The following is a 20,034-nucleotide window of genomic DNA, read 5'->3' on the forward strand; positions in this document are numbered from 1 at the left end:
AGAAATTGTAAATACATGATATTCCTGGAAAGTTCTGGACATGAATAAAGTTCAAGAATGTTCTAGAAAAAATGACCAAACATATTGACCACTCTGGAATGTTCAAGAAACTTAATGTTACTAATAATATACATGATGAAACAATACACATATCACAACACATTAGAAATTCTGATGAATTTAATAATTGATACTTAAGATCTTTTGAGGTTAAGGGACTTAGGCACATAAGACAGCACCAAAGAAGACCAATCATAATCTACGATTAAAATCTGAAAACCTATCAAGGGCTTTGCGATGCATCCACCATCCACAAGGCACTTACTTTTGTTTGTTCTTGCGTTTGTTTTGTGTATGTATGTTTTTTGTGAATGTTAATGGTTTTTTTCGTATTCACTCTTTCAGAGATTAGGTAACTGCCATGGCAGCGTCCTCTTACTCGTCTACAGAGGAGACAACAAATGCCTGTAGAGCGTGTCGACTTCTCCTGGGTCCGTGTACAGATCAACTGAGGGATGTTCTACGTCATTATATACCACCCGCTATTTTTCCACGTGTCATTGTACAAAAAAGGAGTAATCTACCCCGTCTGACAGCACCTCAAATGAGTCTTATTTTACCAAGAGGTAAAAGTTATACCGGAAACTATGCTGATATGGATATTCCTTTATTGTACTCGCTGCTTAGAAACATTTGTAACATAACAGCACACAACAAAGGCTGGGGAAATGATCCAGACCCTACAGATCGTACTCTCTCTGCCAATGTTGAGAGGATCCGTACTGCCAGAAACCAGTGTGTGCATTCTTCTAGTCCCGTCCTTTCTAACGCTGATTTCAATACAGTCTGGTCTACCGTAAGATCAGCAGTTGTAGATCTCGATTCGTTCCTTAACAACGGAAACCAGTACGAAAAGGAGGTGGATTTTTTAAAACATGAGACAATGGACCCTGTCCGTGACCTTCATTTCATTGAAGAACTGAGAAAACAGGCTGAAGAAGATGCAGCAACAAGGAAAATATTACATGGCCTACAACGTAAGTTAGATAATGAGATTTTGTTAATTTATTAAATTTGATATTATGCTGTATACTTTTTAAGGGTGTCTACTCAGATGACTAAAACATAGGTATTTAATGCAAAATCGATGGTGGAAATTTTTGCCATCTGAGTAAACATCATCTTTAAATAAATTTTTGATTTTTTTTTTTTTTGCTCACTTTCCAGAATTTTGTTATTCTTTGTAGGTAAATTAGAAGAAAGCGAAGAAAATCGATCTGAAAATCAAAATAAAATGCTAGAAATGATTAGTAAGTTTTTCACTTATATTTCTTTGTTTAAAATTAATCTAATATCAAATACATTTTACAAGAAAAGAGAATTTCTTGCTGTAGCAATCAATAAAGATAAATTGACACGTTTTATCAATTGACGCAATTCATTTTCATTCTTCATTCTTACATTGATATACCTCTTTGAACTTTGAAAAAGACACCACACAGTTTGATATATTTGTATATTCGGATATTCTACCAAAAGGAGACTTAAATGCGACCGACAAATAAATTATCATGATTGTGAAGACTTCCTCTTTTCCATCGTCGCCCTATTATTTATGTGCTAATATACATGTACCCTTATCACCTGCATGTAGAGTTGATATCTCCCAGTTGATTCAATTTGCAAGAACTTGATCTAGGTGGTTACACTTGCTAAAACGAGGCAAGACATTGGCAAACAGGCCTAGGTTGATAAAAAAAATTATCAACAGTCTATATTGACAAATACTGTGGTCGATAGATTGACATTATCAGCAAATACAGATTATCATTTAGTATAATGGTGACCAACGTTTTTATACATGTATTGTTTGGCCATGATTTGCACACTTGATTGTCAACAAAATGTTCCCTTTGACCGATCATGACATGGGATGCTGACTCCTTTATGACACCTGACCCCTTTCTCACTCAAGAACAATGCGGCCAATTTCAACATGGACTCCTTGTTTGTTCTGCACCAAATTTATTTTTTTATTGTTTAATGGTTTCAGAGGAGTTTTGGACCTGATTACTGTACAATATTGTTAATGTTAGCAATGGTAGCGACCCAATTCTATTATGAACCTTCCCTGTACCCACACAATGGTTTCAACATAAATCAACATTTACTAAATCCTCAGAAATCACTTCCATTATTGTCTTTTTATTTCATTTTAATTTTATATATATATATATATATATATATATATATATATATATATATTGTAATATTGTTATAATTCTACATTTTTCCAAGTTTTACATTGAAATTTTAAGTGAGAATTCTAATAAAGAACAGCATGGCTAAAGTCACTCAAATGAGCAATATGACCCTTGGGCCTTTTGTTGTTTCAAGCATCCTAGGAAGGATATGGAGATAACGAACAGTATTCAATCTCAAAGTCCATAAAACAATACAAAATAAGGACAGAGCAATTAAACACGGACCTCCGAAACATCAGGGGTGGGATCAGGTGCCATGGAGGACAGAGTGGATTTTATCTCTGCAATTTAAATTCCCAGAAAGTTTTGAGTTATGCCAACTATAAAATCCAATATTTTATTTCTTTATCAGATGAAATCAAGAATACTAAATGTGTCATTCCTCCAAATGTGAAAGGTGAGTGAAATTTTACAGTCTTCATAAAGAGTTAATAATTTTCAGTATCCTCTCAATTTGTTTGCAAAATACGATGGAGACTCAAAGATTTCTTTTTAAATTTATAATCTTTGATCTAATATTCGGATCCCAAAGTGCAGCTTCTTTAAAAAAAACATTAAACATTCTGATTATACACACAAGTAGTCTGAGGCTGATATTATTACAATGAGTTTCTGATTACCAATATCTGTGTAGGTTTTGCATCCAAATCCTCCAACCAATTCTTGAATTCCCATGGGTACCAATCGCATTCCTTTGTTAAATGACTTTTATTAATACTCATATGAAGAAGAATTTTTTCCACAATCTTATACTGTAAATCACTTTTTATTCGCGATAACTTTATTTTCGCGTAATTACGCGAGACGGTATGCTCGCGAAAATTTCATTCTCGCGTATAATAGAATTCCTTAAGATTATATAAAGCAATGACCACAATTCGTGAAAATTTTGTCTCGCTAATAAAGAGTCAATGAATATCTCGCTAAAATAAGGTGTCGCGAAAATTAAGTGATCTAATGTATATCAGAAGGCCTTTAAATCGACGTTTATATAAATCAACGATCTATCAATCTCCCAGTGGATTCGATACGCAAGAGCATTCTTTACTTACGAACAATTTCTAAAGGGGGAAAGCCATTGACAATCAAGTTGATAAAACAGAATACGCACAGTTTGGTCAAAGTTATCATTTTTGATACGATGACCTTGTCTGCAAATATAATCCTTCATTTAAGGGAAATGCTGACAGTCGTTTTTCGTGCTAATTATTATAAATATAAAAATATTTATAATCAATATGAATATTCAAATACTGATTTTCTACGTATCCTTTAGTTTTTCCCGATCATGACATGGAGCACACGGCGGATGTGACTGATTGGCAAGGGATACTTACTCCTCTATAGCACCTGGTCCCACCTCTGATATCTTAAGGTCCTTGTTTGCTCTGTTCCTGGCCTATATTTTTTAATGGACTTTTGAGCTTGAATGAAATAAATGCAGAGACTGTAAAAAATAATATTTTGCGTCATCTTTTATTCGCGGTTTGTCAGTTTGAAATCAATCTGCAACGACTAAAAAAAAAACACAGAAAAAATGGTTCGAGGCTATTTATATTCGCGAGTAAAAATTGATCGCGAAACTCGCAACTGTTTCTCGCTCGCGAATAAATGTTGCTATATAGTAACTAACAGTATTCATTCTTTTCTTTACCTCCATATTTCATTATGGTGGAAGGGATTTTGCAAATATGAGGACCATGCAGTCCTTTACATATTGTATCATGACAAGTTTCAGATAACGTTTGGTCTTTGACGTTTATAGACAAATTATAAAAGTCAGGTAATAAGGACAACTGAGATTTTGATCGCATTCTTTAATGCTTCGAGTGTAACAATAGAACACATATAAAGCAGATATACAGCTTATAAGTTTCAGCAAAAGTTACATTTTCAAGTGCTTGGATAATAAAAAAAGATAAAATTTACATTTATATAGATATCCATTCAAAGAAAGTCCTACAATGGAAGAAAGACGACGAAGTTTTCATTGAAACCCACAACTTTCATGCAATGTTGGATAAAGTCAGAAATCAACCGTACATGACATTTGTTGGTGTCCCAGGATCTGGGAAATCAGCAACGATTCATCATATTGCCTTAACATTACAAGAGAAAAAGTATGAGGTCGTACCAATTGAGGATATCAGAAAGATAGAAGATTATACTGACTCTCGTTATTCCCAAGTATTTGTCGTTGATGATGTACTAGGTATCTTAAAACTACAAAAGCCAAAATTAAAGTCATTAATGGATTACGAAGAACAAATTTCAAATCCCTTCAATGAAAATACAAAGGTATTGATGTCATGTAGGGAAGCAGTGTTTAATGAGTGTTACAAATCATTTTTCATAAATGAGAAACACGTGATAAAATTAAGCAATCCAGAAAATATGTTGAATGAAGATGACAAAAAATCCATTCTTCAGATTCACGGTTTGGATAGAAATTTATTGCCTACTTCATTCCTGCAAGAAACATCATATAGGTTTCCTTTACTGTGTAAACTGTACTCGAAAGTTGAGAAATTTAGAAAAAATGCTGAAAATTTCTTTACCTGTCCAGTTGAATGCATTTTAGAAGAATTTGAAAAGATGAAATGTCATTACAAGTTATGCTATGCTACTTTGGTTTTATTAATGTTAAATGACAGAAAACTATCAAAGAAAAGTTTTCTAAGCAAAGGGAACAACCAGTTCTACGAAATGAAATCAAAAGTAATAGAGAGCTGTGAAGTTGAGAGTAACACAGATGCATTCAAATTTGTTAGAGCATTATCAGTAATGGAGGGGACATACACAAAATTATGTGGATCTGAGTACACTTTTATTCAGGAATCCATGTATGAAATAATGGCGTATCATTTTGGTTGTCAGTGTCCGGATATCATTTTGCAATATATTAGCAGCAGTTACATTGCTAAGAAAGTGGAAGTAAAAGAATGTAAAAAGACAATGGAAAACGGAAGAACACAAGTCACTGGAAATGTAAAGGATGGTGAAGAGCATGATGTATTAAATAGTAAAAGCGGCGATGGAAGTGATTCATTTGATCTTTGTATAAGGTTAGGAGAGGACAAGTTTTTAGTTTTAGCTGAGCGTTTGTACAGTGATATAGAGAATTTGGAACTGTATGATGTTTTTATGAATGATGTTTTAAAACAGTCAGAAGTATGTAAGCTCTTTATAGAGGTGCTAAACAGGAAGTCTTACTCGGGATGGAAAGCTTTATTTCTATCAAAGCAGAATGATGTGCATAGAATTGTCAGGAAAATAAATTGGGTAGTGAAGGAATGTGAGGAATCGGAAAAACGGAGCAATGAATTGCGTAAACAGAATTTGCTTGTAAATGAAAGATGGACACCACTTAAAGGATCAACATACAGTGTGAGGGTTATTAGTTGGGTGGTTTATTACGGCCACAATAAGATTCTACAACATATCCTAGAACAAACTGACCGACAAAACGAAACACACTCTCAAGTGTTTGATAGTTCAATTTACCCTGTTCGAAGCTTTGTTACGGAAGAAAGCGAAAAAAATATTCCAGCAAATGACAGAAAAGACAACCCATGTATCTTAAACACCAGTACTCATTCGGGAAATGAGGAATTGGTCATAAATCAGTCAATATCTGAACAACATCGCTTACTTGTGTTGGGATGTTACAGTGGTGATTTAGAGACCGTAAGAATATTGATCAAATATGTCAGTAAAAGTACTATAAACAAAGAACTGCGATATTTGGATTATGATGATAGATTGATTGTAACTCCACTTACTGCAGCATGTACATCTGGACAAATGACTGTGGTTAAGGAGCTGTTAGATGCGGGGGCTGATCTGAACCCGCAAGGTAAATATGATACTCCACTAACTGTAGCATGCAGAGGTGGTTATACCAATGTAGTAAAAGAACTAATAAAATCAGGAGCTGAAGTCAATCCTCAGGGCAAATTTCATACGCCACTGACTGCAGCATGTACGAGTGGAAATGCGAGTGTAGTGATGGAGCTAATAAAGGCTGAGGCTGATATTAATCCTGAAGATAAATATAATACACCACTGACTGCATCAAGTAAGGGTGGATTTATCCATGTAGTAAAGGAGCTAATAAAAGTCGGGGCTAATGTCAATCTTCGAGATCAGAATGATACGGCACTGACTGCAGCATGTTATTATGGACATAAGAGTATTGTGAAGGAGCTAATTAAGGCAGGAGCTGATGTCAATCTAGAGGGAAAATATCATACACCACTAAGTGCAGCATGTGAGAGAGGACATGTGGGTGTTGTAAAAGAGCTGATAGATAAGGGGGCTGATGTCAATCTACAAAGGCAGAATTATACGTTACTGATTGCAGCATGTCAAGGTGGATATATAAGCGTAGTAAAGGAGCTGATAGTGGCAGGGGCTGATGTAAATCAACAAACTCAGAATAATACACCACTAAAAGCGGCATGTCAAGGTGGACATTTAAATGTAGTGAATAAGCTTATAGAAGCTGGGGCTAATATCAATCCGCAGACTGAATATAATACACCACTGACTGCCGCAAGTGAGGGTGGACATATAAGCGTTGTAAAAATGCTGCTAGAGGAAGAGGCTGATGTCAATCCACACGGTAAATACAATTTACCACTGACTGCAGCATGTAGATATGGACATTTGAGTGTATTGAAGGAACTGTTAGAGGCCGGGGCTGATGTCAATCCACAAAGGTTCTTTAATTTACCATTGACAGAGGCATGTAAAAATGGACACTTATGTGTTGTAAAGGAGTTGATAAAAGCAGGGGCTGATATCAATCCACAATGTACATACCATACACCACTGACGATGGCATGTAAAAGGGGACATACTGATATTGTCAAAGAACTCTTAGACGTAGGAGCTGATCGCAATCCCCAAGGTAAATATCACACACCGCTTACTGCAGCATGTAAGGATGGACATGTTGAGGTAGTGAAGGAGTTGATAGAGGCAGAGGCTGATGTCAACCTACAAGGAAAATACCACACACCGCTGACAGCGGCATGTAATGGTGGATATCTGAACGTAGTGAAGGAACTCTTAGAGGCCGAAGCTGATGCCAATATTCAAGGTCAAGATGATACACCACTGACAGCTGCATGCAGGGGTGGATATTGCAGTGTAGTCAATGAACTGATAGAGGTAGGGGCTGATATTAATATGCAGGATTCGAAAGGAAGAACTCCTATATATACTATAATTTTCAATAATACGGAGTCCCTGATACCACCAGCACTAATGGTCAATGATCATGGTGCGGATGCAACTATCTGTAATAATGAGGGTCTATCAGCATTAAGCATTGCGTTAGTTGAAATGAAAATTGATGTTGTAAAAGAACTCGTACAAACAGAACGTGAAGGTCAGCTTAATAAACGGAAGTTACATTTGTTGGAATCTTTAGTGAACATAAGGAATAGTGACGTGATAACTGATAGTAAAGATAACGTGGTGATGACACACACACGGGTGAGGCAAATAGATAAATTTGGAGATTTATATAAAATAATCAAAGAAAACAAATGTGACGTACTGAAAAATTTATTTCACATGGGTCTGGATTTCAATCAGTGGATACAGCTGTACTACGAAGATTATGAGTCTGATTTTGATGAAAAACCTCTTTTGTTCTCGGTGATTGATGAAGGACTTGGTAGGTTTATTCTGATTGATGAGAACAATGTAGTAGAGATGTTAAGGACACTTCTGGAAGCTGGGACGGATGTCAATGTCAGGGTGAGGTACAGGGAATATAACGATGTGGAAGACAGAGAGGGTGTGTCTGTTCTGGAGAGGACACGACGCCTTGTGAAAAAGTTCAAAGAGGGTAAATTTAAATGGAAAAGAAGCGCAGTGCAACCTTGCAAGAGGGTCTTAAGTGTCTTAAAAAATTATGTAAGACGATACTCTGTATGAAAATTATACAGAAAGGTTTAAAATAATATGTCCCACAATATGCAACTGTTAGGGCTAGTGAATTTTATTTTTGTACAACTCTACACACTTTTCAAATATTGTTTTACATTCTTCTTATTACATTTCTCAATAAACTTCTTGAGGATGTGTTAACTGCGTATTGTACATAAAATTCATCATTTCAAACCCGATATCAAAATAGTTGCAGACTTTCCATGCATTAAGATTGAGAATCCTTACTTCCCAGATTTTTTTTCCATTTTTCCGACAAGATCGGGAATATTCGAGTCGTGAAGTGACGAAAATATAAAGTCACATTTAAGGACATGTTTTTTAAAAACACAAATGGTAGTTTTGTTGGCATCAATGACATGGAAATACATGTAGCATTAAATCATTCTTTGTAATTTTATTCAAGTAGGATATTACTATTGTTGTTATGCACCAAATAGGATAATTGGGAGTATGGAATTTTTCAGGTGCACTGATAAAAAAATTAAAAAATTCGTTTGACCCGAACTGTCTCCGTTCTTATATATATTGTCTGTGGAACTCATTATATGCAAGCGGTGCTTCCCGCCGCCCCTGTGCTCACTTTAATGAAAATTTCATACTCAGTTTTTTTTTTATCTTACTGTGAGATCTAGGGTGAGTGTAGAAAGAACAAGAACTAGTACACAATAGACTGATTGACAGTGTCGTTATACGAGCCTACTGAATTAATAAAATATCAAAGTTCAAACTTTGTGTGAAATTCTGTGTTGGAGTAAATTGCGTAGGAAAGTAATGAATTTTTTTGCCAAACAATTTTTGCCTAAAAGCTTCATTAAAATTACCATCGACATTACTTTAGAAATGAAAGAAATTAGATTACAATTACTTTTCAAATGTAATAAATTAAATCGAAAATTACATTGCACATGCAACATATCATTTTCATATTTACATTAGATTCAGCTACCACAGATTTACTTAAATTGTTTAAATGTTCATTTCAATTACTTTGTCCCCTGACCTATATCTAACAGGTCCAAAGGTGTTTTCTTAGTCACTGAAAATACTTTACATTGTTGTATATGCATTGTTAGATACATACCGAGCGCTGGTTGTAAGTTCGCGCAATTTTTTAAAATTTTATTTCTAAAATGTTACAACAATTTATGCAATTAATAAGCTTTTATTTTTGTCAAGTATTTAGATGACTTGTGCCTTGATATTGCAAGCTATCTCAGAAAGTTAGTAGTAGATAGTATATTGTGTGTCAGTCTACCATAAATGTGTGATAGATTTGGATTTTTTGATATTATAGCTTTTATAACTGTTATAAAACTTGGCAGTAATAATCGATGTCAAAGTTAAAGTATTGATTTTTAGCAATATTTACCATGATCTCTTTTTCCCGCTTGTGTCAAAAACATTGCCGTTTCAGTTCAGAGTTAACAGCAATAATTTCTTTCTTTGATTGGTTAAATCTTTATATTCTCACATTCGGAAACTCTCTCATTTACGTTGCCCTTTATAGCTCAACTGAGCCGAAACCTTGAAAACCCAAAATATTGTCAAAAAGTTTATTAAAAATGCAGATTTTAGATTTCTGTTAAGAGGGCTAAAAATAAACTTTCGGTAATGGAATGTAAATCATTCAACTGTTAAAAAAATAAAGATTTCCTAACTTCTTTGGAACAAAGTTATAAACCGTATATAATTTTCCCCCTAAAATGAGGGCGTTGCATTCTTTTTATTGTGAGTATATACTAATGTAAATATTTTGTACTGATAATAAAATACAATTGTTGCCATAATAAATACTCTTGATATTTACACTTGCAAATGTTTGCTTTTATGTAACACAATTGAAAAAGGCGGTTTTATTTCTCTGTAAAACACGTTCGTCATGTGACCATAAATTCATTATTTGGCCATAAGCGATCTACGTAATTCATAGTGACGTCATAAGTGATGGACGTGTTCAACACATTCAATTTGGAGATTTGAAAAAAATAAATCTTTAATGGATTTAAAACGTTAAGTACCTTATTATTTGTAATAAATCGATCACAAATGTAAATTAAGTAATATGGTATCATTTTTTGCGTTTCATTGAGACGCAAAAGGGGTTGGCACGTGATAAAGTCTTCCATAAAGCCCTTTGAGCTATATTGAATTTGATCAAGCGATCAACCCGTTCTACATCCCAATAAAACTAAAAAATGATACCTTATTTCTTCATTATTAAAATTCTTTGTTTGATAAGTCACTTATGTGGCTCTCTAAAATACAATAGGTTTCTTGGTTAATAAGATGTTGTTATAAAACGCGAAGTACTTTTATTGATGAGGAAAGTGTTTGATATTTAAGAGGTATTTTCATACGATCATTTTCGTTACAATGGTATCGTGGAATTTTCAAAATTGCTTTGATAACATGTAGCGATGATAGGACAGATGATACAAACATTTTTTTTTGGGGGGGGGGGACTCAATATCATGTCAAAGGTATAGAAAGGTGGATAATTCTTAGAATCTTTTATCCTAAGACTTGAAAAGGAAATGGACATTGAAAATATTAGTAATACTTACTGTATTTTACATGACAAATATGGACAAAACACACTCAGTAAAGGTTTACAGATGACAACAAATTTTAGAATATGTTACCTTGGAGCTAAAAATGTAAAATAAACTTTATAAAACTATACCAAGCCAGGTTAATCTTATGAGGAAAAGTAGTATGATAAAAATTCAGAGAAATCACCATTTTCACCATTTTGCTTTTTCCCATAAAATTCACCTGGCTTGGTATATTTTCCTTAAGTTTAGGTTACACTTTTAGCACTAAACTAACATATTCTGAAATTTATTTTCATCTATAAATATAAAAAATATTTACTTTTCTAAACCTTTGACATGATATTAAGTCTCTTCCAAGAAAAATTGTTTGCATCATCTGTCCTTATTTAGACATCAACAACATTTCTCCGTAAAACTCATTCTGAATCTATGCAAACATACTTATTGACGGCATTTGAAACCACCACTGGAAATCAGTCTGCATTTCATGACCTAAATCTGTAATTTCCCTCCCCATCTCTTATGTTTCGGAGGTCCGCCTTTGCTCTGCATTGTTTTACGACGGATTTTTCCATTATTTCCTGATCATGACAAGGAGCACACGGCGGGTGTGACAGGTCAGCAGGTGATGCACACTCCTCCATCGCACCTGATCCCATCCCTGATGTTTCGTATGTCCGTTGTTTGCTATGCTCATATTTTGCATTGTTTTATGGACTTTGAGATTGAATGCTCATTTTTGTTGCTACTTAAATTCCGGGATTATTTATTGTTCGTTATCTTTTTACACTGCATTCACCTGAAAAAGCTATTTCAGGATTCAAACTGCTCTGGACAAGACATGCCGAGCAGATCACAACAAAAATATAACATTGTATAGCAATAATACTTTAATAAAGCAAACGAAATCAAATAAAATAAGTTGACAAATTCAAACAATAAATGAATGTTCTTATTAGAACTAACGAAAAATATATTCCTCTGATTTTGTGAAACACACAAAAAAGCGGTAAGTGATGGCAGTTGATGAAAGAAATAAACCTTCTAAGAGCAATTTAATTAACATCATATACTAAAGGGTTCTACTTTAATCACTGAGAGTATCGCCTCACATGTTTCCTTGTCTCATTAAGAACTCTTTTGTACTTAAACAATTCAGCTTCCTCACTTTTTTGGACCTTAATCACTTCTCGTCGTGTCTTCTCTAAAAATGACATGCCCTGTTTGTCTATTACAGAATAGATCACTCTGAATCTCACTCTGACATTGAGGTCCACTCCAGATCTTATAAGTATCCTTAATTTTTCTGCCCCGTCCCCAATCCTTAGAAAGTCCCCATCTATCACAGTAAATAGCAGTGGTATCGCATCAGGGGTTTTATAATTATGGTGATACAGCTCTATCCATTGATTCACATTCATGCCCAGGCAAAACAGTTGTCTGAAAACATTACTAGTACTGTCTTGGATAATATTATGCAAATCGCCATCTTTACGCATACGCCATACTCTACCCCGTGTCGCCACCACATCATCCTTACTATCAGTCATCACATCACTTTGTCGTATGTTTACCAAACAGTCAAATAAATGGAACTTCAATTTATTCAAAAGAAACTCATTGTCAGTCTCAAATAAGTGCTGCACAACATGGAATCTGTTTTTCAATAATGCAATATACAACGCTGATAGGCCCTCTTTATTGCATATAGTTGAGTCTGCACCGTACTTACTGAGCATTTGTACAATAGGCATAAGTGTCACAGTATATTTTAAAACTGCTATATATAAAGGAGTTCTTCCTTTTAAATCTTGCAAATTAACATCAGCACCTGCGCCTAACAGCTCCTCCATTACTCTAAAATGTCCTCCTTCGCATGCTGCTGTCAGTGGTGTATTATTTTTAGCTTGAAAATTGACATATGCCCCTGCCTTCAGAAGCTCCTTGACTAAACTTATGTGTCCATTTTCACTCGCAATAAGTAATGGTGTACCATTATCATGTTGAATATTGACATCAGCCCCTGCCTTAAGCAGCATCTCTACAACACTTGTATTTCCATTTCGGCATGCTTGTAGCAGTGGTGAATCACATTCATCTCGCAGATTAACTTGAGCACCCGCCTCTAAAAGCTCTTTTACAACACTCAAATGTCCACCTTCACATGCTTTTGTTAGTGGTGTTGATCCATCTGCGTGTATGTTAACATCAGCCCCCACTTCGAGCAGCTTCTTAACTAAGTTCAAATGCCCATGGGCACTTGCTTCTATCAGTGGTGCATAACCATGCATACCTTGAAAATTGACATCAGCCCTCTCCTCTAAAAGTGTATTCATTATGTCTATGTATCCTCCCCTACATGCCCCTGACAATGGTGAGCTACGGATACCCTGAGGATTGACTTCAGCCCCCATTTTTATAAGTTCTTTGACTACATTTAAATGTCCACAAGTCGATGCAGCTTTTAATGGCGAATCATATTCAGTATGTAAATTGACATCAGCCCCAGCATGTATCAGCTCTTCAACTAAACGCATACTTCCACTTCCACATGCCTCTATCAGAGGTGTATCACCTCCATAGTCACCTCGTAGATTGACATTAGCATCTGATTTTATAAGTTCCATCACTACCTCCATATGTCCACCCCGACATGCTGATGCCAATGGTGTGGTATTACCACATCGTAGATTTACATCAGCTCCTGCACCCACAAGCTCCTTCACTACATCCATATATCCTCCACCACTTGCGGTCTCTAACGGTGTATTACTAATGTCTAGGGGATTCACCTCAGCACCGCCCTTTAGCAGCTTCTTTACTATACTGACATGTCCAACTTTACATGCTGCTACAAGGGGTAAAGTACCTCCACTTTTTAGATTAGCATCAGCCTTTGAATCTAGTAGTTTATTTACTAGACTTAAATATCCGCCTTCACACGCTGCTATCAGCGGTGTATTATATCCTGATTGTGGATTGACATCAGCGCCAGCCTTGATGAGAACGTTCACTACATCTATATGACCAGCGTTACATGCTGCTATCAAGGGTGTATTACATCTACGCAGTTTTGCAAAATACTTCCATGCTTCTGCCACCTCCTTTGACATTTGAAAATGGCCCCTTTTAGATACTGCTATTTTTTCTAAATTAAATTCCCCTGGTAGATTAACATCGGCACCTGCCTTCAACAGTTCTCTCACTATGTCTGTATATCCACCTTTACATGCTGTTGTCAGCGGAGTATTAAATTTACCAAGTTGAGTAATTTCAGCCCCAGATATTAGCAGTTCCTTGCTTACATCTATAAGCCCATTCTCACTTGCTGCTGTCAGTGGTTTATTATATATAGCTCGAAGATTGACTTCAGCCCCAGCCACTAGCAGCTCCTTCACAACACTAATATGACCACTCTCGCATGCTGCCGTCAATGGTGTGGTATATTTACCTTGAAGATTGACATTGGCCCCCATCAATAGCAGTTTTTTGACCACATTTACATATCCTCCCTCACATGCTGCAGTCAGTGGTGTGTCATCCCATCTAAAAACATAGTCTAAATATTGCAGTGATTTGTTAAGTGTAATTTCATTTACATGTTTTATTATTATGCTTACAGTCTCCAAATCACCACTGTAACAACTCAGTACAAGTAAGCGGTATTGTTCAGATATTGACCGAGCCGTGGCATGTTTCTGATTTTTAAAACCAGTTTTGGATTTCAAGAAACATAAATTGTCTTCTGCGTTATTTGTTTCAATGTTCTTTTTTTTCTTGTTTTATTTCATCGTTCAACCCAGGATTGCATGGATTCAAAAAAGTTCAGATTGTGTTTCTTTGTGTAATTCTGTCTGCTTTACTATGTATTGTAGAATCCTAGTGTGGCCGTAATAAATCACCCAGCTAATAACCCTCACACTGTAAGCATTCTCTGAAATGCAGTTCTCATTTAAAAGAACACACTGTTTGTACCAATCTTTGTTCCTCTCATCTCTCACCAGACTTTCCTTTGTCAAGCGTTTTCCCGTACTCACCACATTACAGACGTCATTCAGTTCTGATAAAAATAAAGCTTTCCACCCTACATAAGACCTTTTCTTTAAGATCTCAATAAAATAACGACACACCTTTGGCTCTTTTAAAACCTTATTCCTGAAAACGACATAAAGTTCCATACGTTCTATGTCTTTCAACAATCGCTCTGCTAACATGGGATACTGGTGTTCCTTTAATCTTAAACAGAGATTAAACAAAGCCATGCTGTCACTGCTCTCACCAATGACTGAAACTTTTTCTTTCTCTTTACATGCACCACTGACTGCAGTACTTTCAAATGCTTGATCATTTGTACTGTCTGCAGTATTTTTTGTAAATTTCTGAACTTTCACTTTGTTAGCAATATAACTACTGCTAATACATTTCAATATGAGATCTGGAAAATGACAGCCGAAGTGATACGCAATGACCTCAAAAATAAAGTCATGGACAAAGCTATATTCATTACCACGTAGATGCGTATATGTCCCCGCCATGGCTTTTAATGCTTTATCAAATTTAAATGCATCTGTGTAACTCTCAACTTCACAGTTTTCAAGAACATCTGATTTCATTTCATGAAACGCTGTATTTTCTGTGTTTTTCAATATTTCCCTGAACAACTTTTTGTCATTGAACATGCATAAGACCAAGGTAGCATAATATAACTTGTTTTGGTGCAGCATTTTGTCTAATTCCTCTAAAATGCATTCAACTGGACACGTAAAGAACTTTTCAACATTGTTTCTAAATTTCTCCTCTTTTGAATATAATTTACATAAGAGGGGAAACATACCTGAGGTGTCTCTCAGCAATGAATCGGGTAGTAATTTTTCATCTAAACCATGTTTCAGAAGAATTCTTTTCTTGTCATCAACAGTTAATGAATTTTCAGAGCTGTGCAGCATAATTGCATTTTTCTCATGCGTTAAAAACGATTTGTAGCTGTGACTTTCATTAAATACCGTTTCCCTACACGACATCAGTACTTTTGTGTCTTTGTTAGACGGGTCTGAAATTTGTGTTTCATACTCGATTAATAGATTTAATTTTTGTTTTTGAAGACCTAATACGCCAACTACATCGTCAATAACAAAAACCTGTGGTTTCAGCGAATCACAATAATCTTCAATTTTTCTTATATCAATAATTGGTACAATCTCATATCCTTCCTTCTGGAGTATCAGGGATATATGTTGAATCATCGCCGATTTTCCTGATCCTGGGATTCCAACAAAAGTCAAATAGGGTCGCTCTTTGACTTTATCAAGTATTTCTTCGAAGTTATGCGTTTTGCTGAAGACCTTATCTTCTTCTATCCATTGTTAAATTTGTTTTTCATGGTTATCTAAAAAAAGCAATGTATCATTTATGATTATTTTTTTTTTATTTTGTCAAGACTGATTGTCATCATGACTTGAAAACATAAGGTAACTATGAAAAATTACATGTGATGGGTTGTTAGGCCAAGATATGGATAGTGTATCAATATTTTTAACCCCAGTATAAAAATGAAAAGACAATCTTGGTCATCTCGAGATCCAGAATCTATGAATCAGCAATGCTTATATTTCCACAGTATAGAATTTTGAAGATCATTATGACTTCAAACCTTTTTAACTCAAACAAAATCGTAAAATAGTATTTGATCTGCCCCTCATTTCACATAAAATGCGTCATAAAAGCGAAATTCCTAACATCGAATTCAATATATTAAAAACTTGTTCCCACCAAAGACCAGAGATAGACCAACTAGGCAACTTTTACAATTATTTTTCTAAGATTGAAGATGCTACACGTATACACGTAAATGAATTTAAACCCGGGTTAGGGTTAGGGTTAGGTTAGTCTAGGTTAACCCTAACCCATACCCGTCAAAAATGACAATATGAACCAGGAGCCAGGAATTTGAGACTTAGTTGAGATAAATGTAGGCCAAATTTTCAATATCTGATGAAGAAAAGAAACCATTTCGCTTGTTAGAAATTAGTTTACTGAATTTCGTCCAATAAGTAATATATTGATAGATGAGAAGCTAAGTTCAGCCTTGAGTGTTTGTTGGAGGGGTCTAGACTTGGATTCATGATTATATTATATATAACGTTCATAATAACCATGCAAAACATTCCTAATAAAGGTCATGGACTCCACTCGAGGTAATTTCAATGTTCAACAATTTGTTAAATTATACATTGACTTCTTTACAATGTTTAATTCTAAATGTATATGGTATTCCTCTGGAAAGAAAAAAAAGCTATAAGTGTAGAGGAAATCTTTGGAGATTTAAATACATACCCTTTACATTTGGAGGGATGACGCTCTTTGGTGTCTTGATTTCATCTAAAGATATAGTGTAAAAATTGTAACATGTTAGGAATGTAAATATGATGTTGTGTTTATATCATTTATTTCCCTTGTCTCTTAATTTTAAATTTGACTTCACTGTCACAATTTACCAATGATGATAATATATCACATTGCATTCATTGCTTTGCATATGTAATTTGTATGAAAACAAATCATAGTTTGCTCTGTCACCTTTTTTAATTTGACAATAATTATTATTGTGGATTTTTTGGTGGACTGATTAAGAATAATTTTCCTTTTTCAACAATTCTATATAGTTTATAATTTGATAATTTCAGTAGGTTGTTTTACGTGAATTACGTCCCGTTCGACAATTTTTCTCTCGTAAATGACGTCACCATATACTGTTGAAGCGCTTCAAATTCAAATACTTGATACAGGTTATGAATATCTAAAGTTTAATCTAATAAAATGATAATTCTATTCCTGCTATTCCATGAAGGGACTCTGAAACTACATGATTTGCAGGGGAAAAAATCGAAATATAAATTTTGAGTTTAATAAGATTTGCCCTTGAGCTCAAAAGCATACCCTAGTTAAAATCCTTTTTGTCATTGATACTTTTTAATCAATCCTGCTTTAAGAGTTATTCCATTGCTTGTATGAATTAAGCGGGAATATTTCAAAATACATCAACAAAAACTCACCAAGAATTCTTTGCATTTCATTTTGTTTTTCAACTCGATCAGCATCACTTTTCTCTATCTTATCTGAAACAAGTAAGGGGTTTTTTTTTTTAAAGGCACATTAATTCATTTAAATCAGTTTGGAGCTAAATTTAATTGTTTTAAATTTTACAATTTTACAATTTACAAATTTACAATACGTTTCTGAAATTACTTTGTAAGTCATGCACTATTTCTTTTGTCGGTGCATCTTCCTCTATCTGTTTCTTCAGTTCTTCAATGAAATGCTGATCACCGACAGGGTCCATTGTCTCTTGTTTGATAATATCCACCTGACTTTTGAAAAGATTTCCGTTGTTAAGAAAAGAATCAAGGTCCACAACTGCTGATCTGACAGTGGACCAGATTGTGTTGAAATCAGCATCGGAGAGGACTGAACTTGATGAAATTACACACTGATTTCTGGCTGTATGGACGCGTTCAATGCTGGCAGAGAGAGATCTATCAGCAGGGTCTGGTGCATTTCCCCAGCCTTTGCTGTGTGGTGGTATGCTGCAAATGTTTCTAAGTAGGATGTACAATAGAGAAATGTCCATATCACTATAGTTTCCAGTATAACTACTTCCTCTAGGTAAAATGAGATTCATCTGGGGTGCTGTCAGACGTGGAAGGTCACTTGTTTTACGTAGAATTACGTGTTGAAATGATGATGGTGGTACAAAATGACGGAAAACATCCCTAAACTGATCTGTACAAGGACCCAGGAGAAGTCGACAGGCTCGACAGGCATTTGTTGGCTCCTCTGTAGACGAGTAAGGAGGGGCTGCCATGGAAGTTATTTATTGTCTCTCTGAAGAACATTCAAAAGAAAGATTAACTATTATGAGAAAGAATTCCTACATGTAAGAAGTTTTCTTATTTGAAAGACTTCTAGGACAAATCACAGGCCTGTCTAAATTGGGCCCATTGACATTATTGGCCACTGGAGGGAATATTTTTCTGCTAATTATGTCAATTAAAAATAATGGTTGTATGAGCAATGGGATCACTAAATGATACCCCTGCCTCCTCTATGAATATAATCACAGTGTCTATGTTTTGCTATGGGAAACCCAAAATATGTGTAGGATCAAAATATAAAATAGGAGATGCTCAATGGCAGTATGTAAATAATATTGCAAATAATTTTGTCCTCAGACACAGAAAATTATAGCGACCTCGCAGGCTCAGTCGCTGTTACTTTCTCTGTATTCACTTAATACCACTTGTCATAAAGTCTTCATAACCACATATCCACCTACATTGAAGTTCATAATTGTATGATGTAAATTTTATATAGCTCCACAAGAAATTAAAACAATTTCAAATCGCAGAATTACGAGTTTCACTCCCTATTATACACCGTGATTAATTTATAATACAAATGTAACATGTGTAAAAACATCAATTCGTGTTACGTGTAAATTTGTTCACTTTTTCCAATTGATTGATTCGCGATTTATATTGATTGGTTAAATGTACTTTTATACGACATTTCAAAATAAAGGACTTTGCTTTTTATTTAATGTAAATCTTTAAACGTTATTGTCCCGAAGAGTAGACATGAAACTATTGTACTTGAAATTGTAATATATTCAGAAATGCTGTTGTAAGAACACTCGTAAAGTTAAAACTTATAGTCTTTTCTACTTCCTCTTGTGTTCTTCTGGCGCTTCAGTTCAACATAATAATACACAGAGTAGTGAAGGAAATAGATTAAGATTTCAAATTATGACAGGATGTTTGTAACACAAAGTTAGAGTGTGATATTTGATTTAGTCAAAAAAGGAAGAGAACTGTTTTGTAAGTACATTATTATTATATCCCCGACGTTAAACTGTGTTTTCATTGGATAACAACTTTACCTGTCCACAGATGAAACTGTGATATTTTATTGTTATCAATAAAAGGATGCAAAATGTTTTTATTGAGTTATCTGATTCGAGTTTTAAAAAAGAATACAAATAACAAAGAATGATTTATGTTCTCGAGGGGTACATTAAACTGTTTCTCTACGGCATTTTGTATATTTCTATTGATATTATATACAACTAAATACATTAAGATTAAGTTTATTTAACAATGAAAATAAAACTATTTGTTTGAAATAAGGTAAAGGTATCGAACAGCGATCGATAAAACAATCAACAGAAACACAAACATGTAAATAGGGCATAAAAT

General features: G+C 34.8%; 3 protein-coding genes across 3 annotated transcripts; 1 reads left to right on the plus strand and 2 right to left on the minus strand.

Moving 5' to 3' along the window:
• The first annotated feature begins 405 nt into the window (after nucleotides 1-405).
• LOC134233140 (uncharacterized) lies at nucleotides 406-9,874 on the plus strand. Its single transcript, XM_062715132.1, has 4 exons — nucleotides 406-1,037; nucleotides 1,248-1,310; nucleotides 2,617-2,661; nucleotides 4,204-9,874. Exons 1-4 carry the CDS (start codon nucleotides 422-424, stop codon nucleotides 8,211-8,213), a joined length of 4,734 nt encoding a protein of 1,577 aa, XP_062571116.1. The 5' UTR covers nucleotides 406-421; the 3' UTR covers nucleotides 8,214-9,874.
• A 1,640-nt stretch (nucleotides 9,875-11,514) lies between these two features.
• LOC134233141 (ankyrin repeat domain-containing protein 17-like) lies at nucleotides 11,515-14,272 on the minus strand. Its single transcript, XM_062715133.1, has one exon. The coding sequence runs from the start codon at nucleotides 14,257-14,259 to the stop codon at nucleotides 11,875-11,877; it is 2,385 nt and encodes a 794-aa protein (XP_062571117.1). The 5' UTR covers nucleotides 14,260-14,272; the 3' UTR covers nucleotides 11,515-11,874.
• Nucleotides 14,273-16,031: 1,759 nt separating this feature from the next.
• Nucleotides 16,032-18,656, minus strand: LOC134233142 (uncharacterized). Its single transcript, XM_062715134.1, has 4 exons — nucleotides 18,029-18,656; nucleotides 17,836-17,898; nucleotides 17,117-17,161; nucleotides 16,032-16,169 (listed from the first exon to the last, which is right to left on the minus strand). Exons 1-4 carry the CDS (start codon nucleotides 18,642-18,644, stop codon nucleotides 16,147-16,149), a joined length of 747 nt encoding a protein of 248 aa, XP_062571118.1. The 5' UTR covers nucleotides 18,645-18,656; the 3' UTR covers nucleotides 16,032-16,146.
• Nucleotides 18,657-20,034: the final 1,378 nt, after the last annotated feature.

The sequence above is a fragment of the Saccostrea cucullata genome, unplaced genomic scaffold (genome assembly GCF_032062105.1).
Source record: "Saccostrea cucullata isolate Sc308-1 unplaced genomic scaffold, CSIRO_AGI_Scuc_v1 ctg4203, whole genome shotgun sequence".
Classification (NCBI taxonomy): Eukaryota; Metazoa; Mollusca; class Bivalvia; order Ostreida; family Ostreidae; genus Saccostrea; species Saccostrea cuccullata.

Excerpts from the sequence above, each read along its gene's own strand:
- LOC134233140 (XM_062715132.1), top strand. The coding sequence starts at position 422 with ATGGCAGCGTCCTCTTACTCGTCTACAGAGGAGACAACAAATGCCTGT. Across the intron at positions 1,038-1,247 it reads AATATTACATGGCCTACAAC|GTAAATTAGAAGAAAGCGAA; the intron begins GTAAGTTAGATA and ends TATTCTTTGTAG. Across the intron at positions 2,662-4,203 it reads CATTCCTCCAAATGTGAAAG|ATATCCATTCAAAGAAAGTC; the intron begins GTGAGTGAAATT and ends ACATTTATATAG.
- LOC134233141 (XM_062715133.1), bottom strand. The coding sequence starts at position 14,259 with ATGGGGGCCAATGTCAATCTTCAAGGTAAATATACCACACCATTGACG.
- LOC134233142 (XM_062715134.1), bottom strand. The coding sequence starts at position 18,644 with ATGGCAGCCCCTCCTTACTCGTCTACAGAGGAGCCAACAAATGCCTGT. Across the intron at positions 17,162-17,835 it reads TGAAATGCAAAGAATTCTTG|ATGAAATCAAGACACCAAAG; the intron begins GTGAGTTTTTGT and ends CTATATCTTTAG. Across the intron at positions 16,170-17,116 it reads CATCCCTCCAAATGTAAAGG|ATAACCATGAAAAACAAATT; the intron begins GTATGTATTTAA and ends TGCTTTTTTTAG.